The 9,769-nt window shown below is 49.1% G+C and overlaps 1 protein-coding gene across 1 annotated transcript; it reads left to right on the top strand.

Annotated features, from left to right (window-relative positions):
* Positions 1-3,880: 3,880 nt before the first annotated feature.
* Positions 3,881-9,078, top strand: AVPR1B (arginine vasopressin receptor 1B). The gene is made up of 2 exons (XM_007470698.1): positions 3,881-4,998; positions 8,750-9,078. Exons 1-2 carry the CDS (start codon positions 4,056-4,058, stop codon positions 9,076-9,078), a joined length of 1,272 nt encoding a protein of 423 aa, XP_007470760.1. The 5' UTR covers positions 3,881-4,055.
* The last annotated feature ends 691 nt before the right edge of the window (positions 9,079-9,769 follow it).

Genomic DNA, 9,769 nt, shown 5'->3' with positions numbered 1-9,769 from the left:
AAGCTAAGTGATGGAAACATGGGGTTTCCTTATGCTATTCTCTCTACTTTTATATATGATTAAAATTTTCTTTAATAAAAAATTTTAATGGAAGAAAATTATTACCTCTAGGGATTTGAAAATTATTACCTCTAGGGGTAGTATCATAACTCCAGTATAGAATAATTTGACTCTTTATACTATGTGCATTTAAAAAATAAGTAGATTTTAAAAATTAAAAAGTGCAGAGGATCTACCATAAGTATAATACTTAATGGTGAAACTTTAGAAGCCCTTTCACTAAAGTCAGAAATCAATGTTGCCTGCCCTTCAACACTGTAGTGGAGTCTTAGCTATAACACTCAGACAAGAAAAAGAGCAAAATAAATTCAGAATAAAAGACAAAAAATGATTGTTGTTTGCAGACAATATTATACACACAGGTAGTCCAAAATAATTTACTAATATGAGTGTGCAGCAAAACTGCTGAATTTAAGATCAAGTTACAAAAATCAATGTTGTTCCCAAATACTGGCAATAACTAATTAGTTATTAGAAAATGTGATGGAACAACATTCTATGTATAATGGCAACAGAAATTGTTAGGTATGTGGGAATAAATCTATCAAAAGTTTGGAAAACATTTCTGAAGAAAAGTATAAAATATTATTGAAGGACAGAAAAATAGATCTGAATAAAATCATAAATATGTCAGTTCTCCCTCAAATTATTCTCAAAATTCAATGCTTTTAACCAAAAGCTCAACAGAAATTTTTGTGGAACTAGACAAACTGATACCAAACTTCACAATTTCAAACTGGTGAAAACCATTTTGAAAATAAGAGCAAAAGGGAGGCTTACTTTTTACTATATATTAAGGTTTATTATAAAGCTTTAGTACCTAAAACAGTGAAATATTAGAGCAGGGATAGAAAAATAAAACAATGGAACAGACCAGAGACCCCAGAAATAGCCCCATACATATTTTGAAACTCAATATATTATATAGCTGCCAGTGGGAAATGATGGAGTACTCAATAAATTGAGTAACTGGTTTGCCATGTGGGGGAAAAAAAAAAAACAAAGTTAGATTCTTACCTCACAGATACACAAAAATGAATTCTGAATGGATTAAAGACCTAAATAGTGAAAAACAAATGTTAAAAGTGTTAGAAAAAAAATATGGGATATCTCTGTTCTTGAGATAGACACAAAAAGCAGAAATGATAAAATACTGATTTCATTAAAATTTAAACTTTCTTTGTAGCAAATGACCCCATAAATAAAATTAAAAGATAAGTGACTGATTAGAGAAGATATCTGCAACGTCTCAGAATACATAAAAGATTCGTATCAGAACAATAGAGATTTCCTACAAACTGATAAGAAAAAACACCTAATAAAAAATTGTGCAGAGGATATAGACAACTCACAGAAGAGGAAATCCAAACAGTAAATAAATACATGGCAAGATACTCAAAATAATTAGTAATCAGAGAAATAGAAACTAAAAGCAACATGAGATGCTCTTTTATACCTATCAGATAGGTGAAAATTAAAAAGTCTGGCTGTGAGGATGATGAGAAACTCAGATGCACCTGGGGGGTAGAATAAATCAGTAGAACAAATTTAGAGATAAAATATTTAAGATTTAAGATATGGTCCTACCTAACTGAAAATTCATACATTGTATGGCACAACAATATTGATATCAAGCATATACTTCTCTATGTACACCTGAGAGAAATTCTCACACACGAACACAAAGACACATATATAAGACTGTTCACTGCAGCATTAAAAAATAAATAGCAAAAAAGAAAGAAAAAAAAAAAAAACCTCTGGAAATAACCTAAACTATAAAAATAGGGCACTGAATAAATAAAATGTTTTATATTCACATACTCGAATGTGAATGAACTAGACCTATATATTATCATGGACTGATCTCAAAAATAAAGTAGAATGTAAAAAGCAAGTTCCAGAATGGTATATGTAGTATGATATCATTTACGTAATATGTAACATTTTAAAACATATGTTTAAATATATATAATTTTAAATGAATACATCAAGAAATGACAGCCCTTTTGAGTTTTGCCGTCAAGGGGAAGAGATTGTAACAGCTGGAGGTCGGGGTCCAGTGACTGAGATGGGTTATATATATGTTTTTTAAATGCACAGCAGTAGAGTTTGTTTGCCTGCCCATGGGAGTGATCCAGTAGAGAGACTTAAAATAATTATTCATAAAGAGCAAAATCCTTGAGAAGTTGGGGCTTGGGCTGCAGAGCACAAGAGGAGGATGCTAGGGTATTTTAGGTGAGAAATGGTGTTTGAACTGTGGAGTGGGATGAAGTGGAGATGAATGTGTGGGCTGTTCAGGACAGAGACTCTTCAAAAAGTGATGTTAATTGGGTGTGTGGGTGGGTGGATGACACTGTAAATGAGGGTCTGGTTTGATTATAAGGCAAGACAAGGGGACCTCTGGTACGATGATGGGTCCCAGCCTTTCTGAGGGTGGTAGACGATGCTATTGTCCCTCCTAAGGAACTTCTAATCTGCTCTGGAGAGTCCCAACAATCCACCTGCTATATGTACTAAAAACAAAGTGAATTCCACAACCACTACCACGCACTACTTTCTCCACTGAGTTGTAAGCTTCCTCTGGGCCCTGGGGGTCTATTTTTATTGCTCCAGTGCCTCTCACACACTGGCTGTTAGTCAAGGCTGCTCTGGGAGAAGCACACTGCGCTGGGTCTAGTCCTGCCTCTACCGCTTTCTAGTTCGAGAGCAAGTCACGTGACTTCTGCGGCCTCAGTTTTCTACCTCTCAGGGTGCTTAACTGCCTTGAGGCCAGTGCTGGTGAAAGACTCCGGGGGTGGGGCTGGGGGTTAAACCTTCCCCTGAACCCCAGGACTCCAGGTCTAACTGCTCCCACCCCACCTCTCTCCCGTCACCACCACTGACCCCTCTCCAAACACATTCTCGCATTTTCTTCCTCCCCCCTTTATGGCTCCAAGTCTCCACCAGAGTCTGTGGTCGGACGTCACCCCCAAGGGCCGAGGGCTCCGTCTGGGGCCCTGCCTCGCCCACCTGGCCACCCCTGCAGATTTTGGACCCTTCTGGGCTAACGGGGACCCAACAGAGCAGGCAGCCTTGGAGTCCCCACATAGGTGGGTGGCCACCACCCGTCCCCCGGGGTGTGCACCTGTCTTGGGAGACAGTCCGGGGGTTCCAGGTGTGAGCCAAGATGAGGTTATCTGTCTGTCTGAGGGTCCGTGGGTCCCGCCGGCTGGTGAGCGCTTGGTCGCGTCGTCCGCTTCTCTGGCTCCCTGTGCCTGGTCCACCGCCCGCTCTGTCCCTCCTCCAGGACCGTCCCCCGACACCTACCCCCACCTCTCCACCCAGGCTCTCGGTCCTTCCTCCCGTGCGTGTCACTCCGCCCCTCCTCTGCAGGAGCCAACCGGCGCGCCGAGGGGCCGCTGCGCTCGGGCTGCGCTAGAGCATAAAACTCGCTCGGCCGAGCCACTGCGCTCCAGTTGCCGCTGGTCGCCTCACGCTGGCCGGGGCGCGTGGGCTCGGCTGGGGCTTCCAGGCTGGCGGGCGACACCGATGGCCGGGAGCGCGCCTCCAAGCAGGCTTAGGGACATCCGCTTTCCGCTTCCAGAAAAGTTTGGAGAGAGTGGATTTGGGGTGGATTTGGGAGTGGTGCCAGCTCCCGCAGCCTTCTTTCCCTTCCAGAGGCCTCACCGCGCACAGCCTCATCCATTCTTCCTCTCCTGACACCTTGCCTCCCTGACCCCTCCTTCCCTTGGCTCCTGGGTTCCCCCTCCCCTCTCTGGGGTCAGCACCTTCTCCTTCCTTATCTCATTCTCCATCGTCCTCTCTGTCCCCATCTTCTTGACGGTTGCCATCCAGTTTCAGCCTTTTCCCTGTCATCCCCAACCTTCTCCTTTTTCCCATCCTAAAACTTCCGCTCCCCACACTCCATCTCATTCAACCAGCCTCTCCACTCACACTCACACTCTCCATCCACCCCTCTCCCTCCTCCCGTTCCCTCCTCGCAAACTTCCACCATGGATCCTGGGCCTCCTTGGATCACCAGCCCCGCCCCCGGGAGCACCCTCTCTGTCCCCAATGCCACCACACCCTGGCTGGGCCGGGATGAGGAGCTGGCCAAGGTGGAGATCGGAGTCCTGGCCACTGTCCTGGTGCTGGCGACAGGAGGCAACCTGACTGTGCTGCTGACAGTGGGACAGGCAGGCCGCAAGCGCTCCCGCATGCACCTGTTTGTGCTGCACCTGGCCCTGACGGACCTGGGTGTGGCGCTCTTCCAGGTGCTGCCCCAGCTGCTGTGGGACATCACCTACCGCTTCCAGGGCCCCGACCCCCTCTGCCGGGCCATCAAGTACCTGCAGGTGCTCAGCATGTTCGCCTCCACCTACATGCTGCTGGCCATGACGCTTGACCGCTACCTGGCCATTTGTCGCCCCCTGTGCAGCCTCCAGCAGCCCAGCCTGTCCACCTACCCTCTCATTGCAGCTCCTTGGCTGCTGGCTGCCATCCTCAGCCTCCCTCAAGTCTTCATTTTTTCTTTACGAGAGGTGATCCAGGGCTCTGGAGTGCTGGACTGCTGGGCAGACTTCCGCTTTCCTTGGGGGCCACGGGCCTACATCACCTGGACCACCCTGGCCATCTTCATCCTGCCTGTGGCCATGCTCACGGCCTGCTACAGCCTCATCTGCCATGAAATCTGTAAGAACCTAAAAGTCAAGACCGGGGCCTGGAAGGTAGAAGGTGGGGGTTGGAGGACTTGGAACAGGCCCTCACCTCCTTCTGCCCCAGCTGCAGCCACACGGGGGCTGCCATCCCGGGTCAGCGGCACCAACGCCATCTCACGGGCCAAGATCCGAACTGTGAAGATGACCTTCGTCATCGTGCTGGCCTACATCGCCTGCTGGGCGCCTTTCTTCAGCGTCCAGATGTGGTCTGTGTGGGACGAGAATGCCCCTGATGAAGGCAAGTGTGTGGTCCGGTGAGGGGTGATGTGGGAGCAGGAGGTGGAAAAATGTGGAGAGGGGAGGACAAGAGTATTAGGACAGGGTCACAATGGCTCACAAGGCCACATAGGTAACAAATGAGCAGTTAGGAAAGATGGCACCTGTCCCATGTGAAAAGGGGCAGCTGCAGCTCCCCTCCAGCCAAAAGACGCCACGTGAGTATCTTTGGCGTTAATTTCCATCTTTTAAAATTTTGGTAACTAATGTAAACATTTTAAAATACTCTTTGGCCCTAAAAAAATATGACCATTAGTAGATTTGGCCAAGCAACTGGCAGTTTGCTAGGTGTTTGAAAGGGATTTTCAAATGATTCCATCCAGGATGGCAATTTGTGGCCCATGAACTACGTCTCTCAGCACTCTTCCCCCCTGCAACTAAACATGACGTTGAACTCCTTTACAACAGCCACTTTCAATGAATTAGCCTTGGTGCACAACCCTGAAATTTCAAGTTCAACACTTTTGTCTTGCTAATGAGCAAGCAGAGGCCTCAGAGAGGAAACATGACTTGCCCAAGGCCACACAGCAAAGTGAAAAGTAGAACCCAAGCCTGGTGCCTCCTTGTTTTTTCCCTCAATACATCCTCCTGCCCCCCCGCACCCCCATAACCCTGGCTCTGAAAGTGATGAGGAGAGGCCCCTTCCTCCTACGTGAAAAACAAAATGGGACTGTGTTCCGGTTGGCACATAGAAGGCCTTGTTATGGTCATTTTTTGGAGTGAGGTAGATGGCAGCCTCCTAAGTTTTAGACACTGCCAGCCGGTCAGGGCATTTGGGGTGAACTTGCCCTCAGAAAGGTAGATGCGGTGTCTGGGCACCCAAAATGTTGGAGAGAGGTATTCAAAGACATCTGTTCCTGCTCCCCTAAGAAGAGTGGGGGACGAGTCTTTGAAGAGGGGTGACTGTGTCCTCTGCAGTGCGTCACATCTTATGCACAGCTTGGGGTATATAATGGGTGCAGCATGTGACTGCCCTAGGGAGGCCCTGTGCACAGTTTCCTCTGGAAACTTCCAGAGGGTTCACTGGCCAGCAGACCCTGGCTACCACTTCCTACCAGCTCTTAGGGAGTGGTCCCCCTTCCCTGTGCTTTTGTTTCTAATCTCATTTTGCTCATCCTAGCACACACTTAAGCCAAATGCTTTGCTTTTCTGGAGAGATGAAGTAAGTGGAAGGCTGTTCATGATGTTAACACAGCTCTGTGAGAGAAGTGTGACAGCAATACTGAACTCTTACGGTCCCATCATACCCCTTCTTAACCACCTTTCAGACACCAATCTGGACCAGAGACTTTATAAATTACCCTTAAAGCAATGAGCGTATTAATCCTAACCACCTGTAGGGACCTCCCTGCTCTAGTCAAGCACAGAATAGAAGGAAGGAGGGCTTTCTAGTGCCAAGCACATTCAGGCCTTGTTCTACTTTGGGGTGACCTTCTCTACATCTGAGTAACCTGAGACTCAGAGAGGTGAAATAACTGATCCGAAGTGCCACTGCTAGTAGGAGATGGAGCCAGGAATCGAATCAAGGTCTTTATGGGCCAAGCTTTAACCGTGGCATGGCTTTATTCCCAGTGATCACAGCTGAGCTGATGTCACCAGGGGTGAGAAGGCCATTCACCCCTTTATCAAGGAACCTACAAGAAGATGGGGATCCTGCCGTTCAGCCAGTGCAGGCTTTCCTGCTCGCCTGCTGTACTCACTGTCATCATCAGCCTGCCCCAGAGACCCATGTATAGAGTGACTTACCACTTACCAAGAGCCTCACTGAGTACAAAGTACAGGAACTAAGTATCCCTCAGAAAATGTGCTCCCTCAGAAAACTGGAAGCCCTCTGGGACCTTCGAGTCGGGCTGACATTCATTACTTTAGACTTACTTTCCAGTGCACCCAGTTTCCCTCCACAGCAAACTAGCCTCCTGGCCGCCTGTCCCTGAGTCTTTGGTGAGAAGCTGTCTGTATCCTTGCCCTTGGCCCTGCCCCCGACTGTCAGCTGAGCTTCCGTCAGAATGCAGTGCAGCGGCTGGCCAGGACTAGTAGTGGATCTGCCCCCGGGGGCTGAGAGTCTGCAGACTCCAATGCTCCGGGCCCACCTCCAGCCCCTGCACTGGGCCTGGCTCAGACAGGGCCAAATCAAACAGATGCTTCCCAAGTGAAGAAACTTCTGGAACCCCTAAGTCTCTGGCCGAGTCTAGGCACTACATATATATGTCGATGGAGCAGACAGGATGAATACCACCCCTTAGCCAAAGGAACTTCCCAAGTCTTCTGCAGCCCCTGGGTATTAAGTTAACTGGGGAGCAGGCCAGAACGCAGACGAGCCTGAAGGAGGCTGTGCTTGTTGCTGAGGATGGTCTCTCCTCCACTTACAGGTGCTCCCTCCTTGCCCTCACTTCTGTGCCCTAGACCTGCCCATCCAGGCCCAGGTGTCTTGGGCTTCCTAACTCTATGATTCAAGCCTTCTCTCAAACATTCTGACCCTGTATCTTCCCTTCTCTTGGGCTATGAGTACCGCACTGGAGAGCATACCCTCAGGAGAGGCGCATGAGGAATCTGTGTATCGGAAGATGTCATGGTGCTTTACAGAGCAGGCACTTGAGCTTTGCCCTTGAGTTTTTTGGTTGAAATGGTGGCAGGGTGCAGGATTGCTGCTTTGAAGAGGGAAGACCTAGGTTCAAGTCTATGCCATAACCCTTAAGTTTCCTTCCAGCTCTGACGTTGTATTTGGTGATTCCACCTCTAAGGTTCTTTCCAGTATAAGCATTGTGCTCAGTGATTCTACAGCCTCCACTGAAGAGCAGCGTAACTCAGTATGCAACCCATGCCATAACTGTAGCCGTGGCGCATCTAGCAGGAGGACGGGGCCCATCCCAGCAGCTTTCCTGTTGTCGTGAGAAGTTTCATTTCATTTTCAGAAAGAGTATTGTATCTGGAAGAAATCTTATCAGACTCTTTGAACTCTCACATTTTGACTGCCCAGAAGAGAAATTAGCTCCCCCACCCGCCAAGGATGGTGCATTCTTTGGATGTAATTTCTGATGACAGAGAACAAGTACTGGTCTGGAACGGGATGCCTGGATGCCCTGTACCCAGAAGGTGCACAGCTGGAGATGACATCATGGGACCCGTAGGGCTGTCAGGCTCCACTGATCACCCTACCAGGTCCCTATCACTGGCCTGGCACAGTTTATACTCACATGCAAAATGACTGAATGACAGAATGACTGGGACTGACCCCTAGGGGTCAAGGAGGACAGAATTCGGAAGGCAATGTGCACCCGTATCTATGACATAAGTGGGGACGGAGGTGTGCCTGAACCTGGCTAGAATCATGGTTATTTTTCCTGCATGTTTTATATAGAAGTTGCTTCATCCTAGCTCTACATCCATTAGGGGATTCAAGAGCGAGGTTTTGGAACAAAGACAGTGTCTCCTATTTGGGCTGGTCCTGTCCCGGACTATATTGGCACCTCTAAAGTCAACTCAGAGCAAGCCTCGGATCCTGTCGTCACCCTGCAGTACAAAACGAACAAATAAATCAGTGAGGCAAGACTCTGGAGTCAGGAGTCCCAGGTTCATGCCCCAGCTGTATTCCTTTCTAATTATAGAAGCCCACGTGAGTCCCAGGTCCTCTCTGGGATTCAGTTTCCTTCTCCGTTCAGTAGGGACCGGGACTCTCTCCCAGGTCTGAAATTCTTGTGCTTCTCTCTCGGCAGATTCAACCAATGTGTCTTTCACCATCTCCATGCTTTTGGGCAACCTCAGCAGCTGCTGCAACCCCTGGATCTACATGGGCTTCAACGGCCACCTGTGGCCGCGTTCCCTCTGCCATCTGGCCTGCTGCAGGGGGCCAGGGCCCAGGATGTGCAGGCAGCTCTCCAGCGGCAGCCCATCCAGCCGCCGCACCATGCTGCTGACCCGCTCCAGTGGCCTGCCCACCCTCAGCCTCAGCCCCAGACTCAGCCGGAGGCCGGGGCCCGAAGACCCACTGAAGGATGAAGAGCAGGTGGACAGGGACACCATCATCGAGACCAGCATCTTTTAGAGAACACTCCCCGGAGTGTGGCGAGGGTCTCTACCCATTTCAGCACTGGGTGTAAATGCTGGGAGCACAGGGCTGGAGTTAGGGGAGCCCGGTTTGAAGCAGGGCGAGGAGGCCAGAATGGCTGCTCCTCTTGGTTACACAGCTGCCGTCGTTTGCTCCCAACCTCACATGCTGGGAGTCAGGGAGAATCAGACTGTCTGCTTCCCTGATCCTGCCATATTCACAGGGTGTCTGGGAACCACACGTGCGGTAGATGTGGTGCCCCAGATCTGACAGGCCTAGGGCTGTCCTGTCTGGGGGTCCACAGGCAGCAGGGACTCAGAGGCTGGTCTCCTATCTTGTTTGTCCCATCCTAACCTGACTAGCGCATCCCAGTTCAACCAGGAGAGGGAAGGAGTGAAAACCTGTGAGAAGGACCCTGTCTGCCTCCTGAGTTTTTGTTTCTGGGGGGTTTTTCTTGGTAGAGAGAGGATTGTTTAATGAAGAAAGTGAATAGGTGTGAGGGCTTCGCCTGCTATGCCCACCTGTCTGCCGAAGGGAAATGCAGGGTTAGCACAGCACCTGCTAACTGGTAAAAACTCTGCAAATGCTTTCTCTTCTCCCCACGCACCTCGTTCAGAGTTAGGGTGGGTGACGGGGCAGAGTATTGCATATTCTCAGTGGAATGACCAACGGGGGGTGAGCGTGAGAA

The sequence above is a fragment of the Lipotes vexillifer genome, unplaced genomic scaffold (assembly GCF_000442215.2).
Source record: "Lipotes vexillifer unplaced genomic scaffold, Lipotes_vexillifer_v1.1 scaffold1122, whole genome shotgun sequence".
In the NCBI taxonomy this organism is placed as follows: Eukaryota; Metazoa; Chordata; class Mammalia; order Artiodactyla; family Lipotidae; genus Lipotes; species Lipotes vexillifer.
This window is presented reverse-complemented; position numbering and strand designations above follow the sequence as displayed.

What these genes read in the sequence shown, in the direction of transcription:
- AVPR1B (XM_007470698.1), top strand. Translation starts at nt 4,056, where the DNA reads ATGGATCCTGGGCCTCCTTGGATCACCAGCCCCGCCCCCGGGAGCACC. An exon ending in CGAGAATGCCCCTGATGAAG is followed by an intron (nt 4,999 to 8,749) that starts GCAAGTGTGTGG and finishes CTCTCTCGGCAG; the next exon opens with ATTCAACCAATGTGTCTTTC.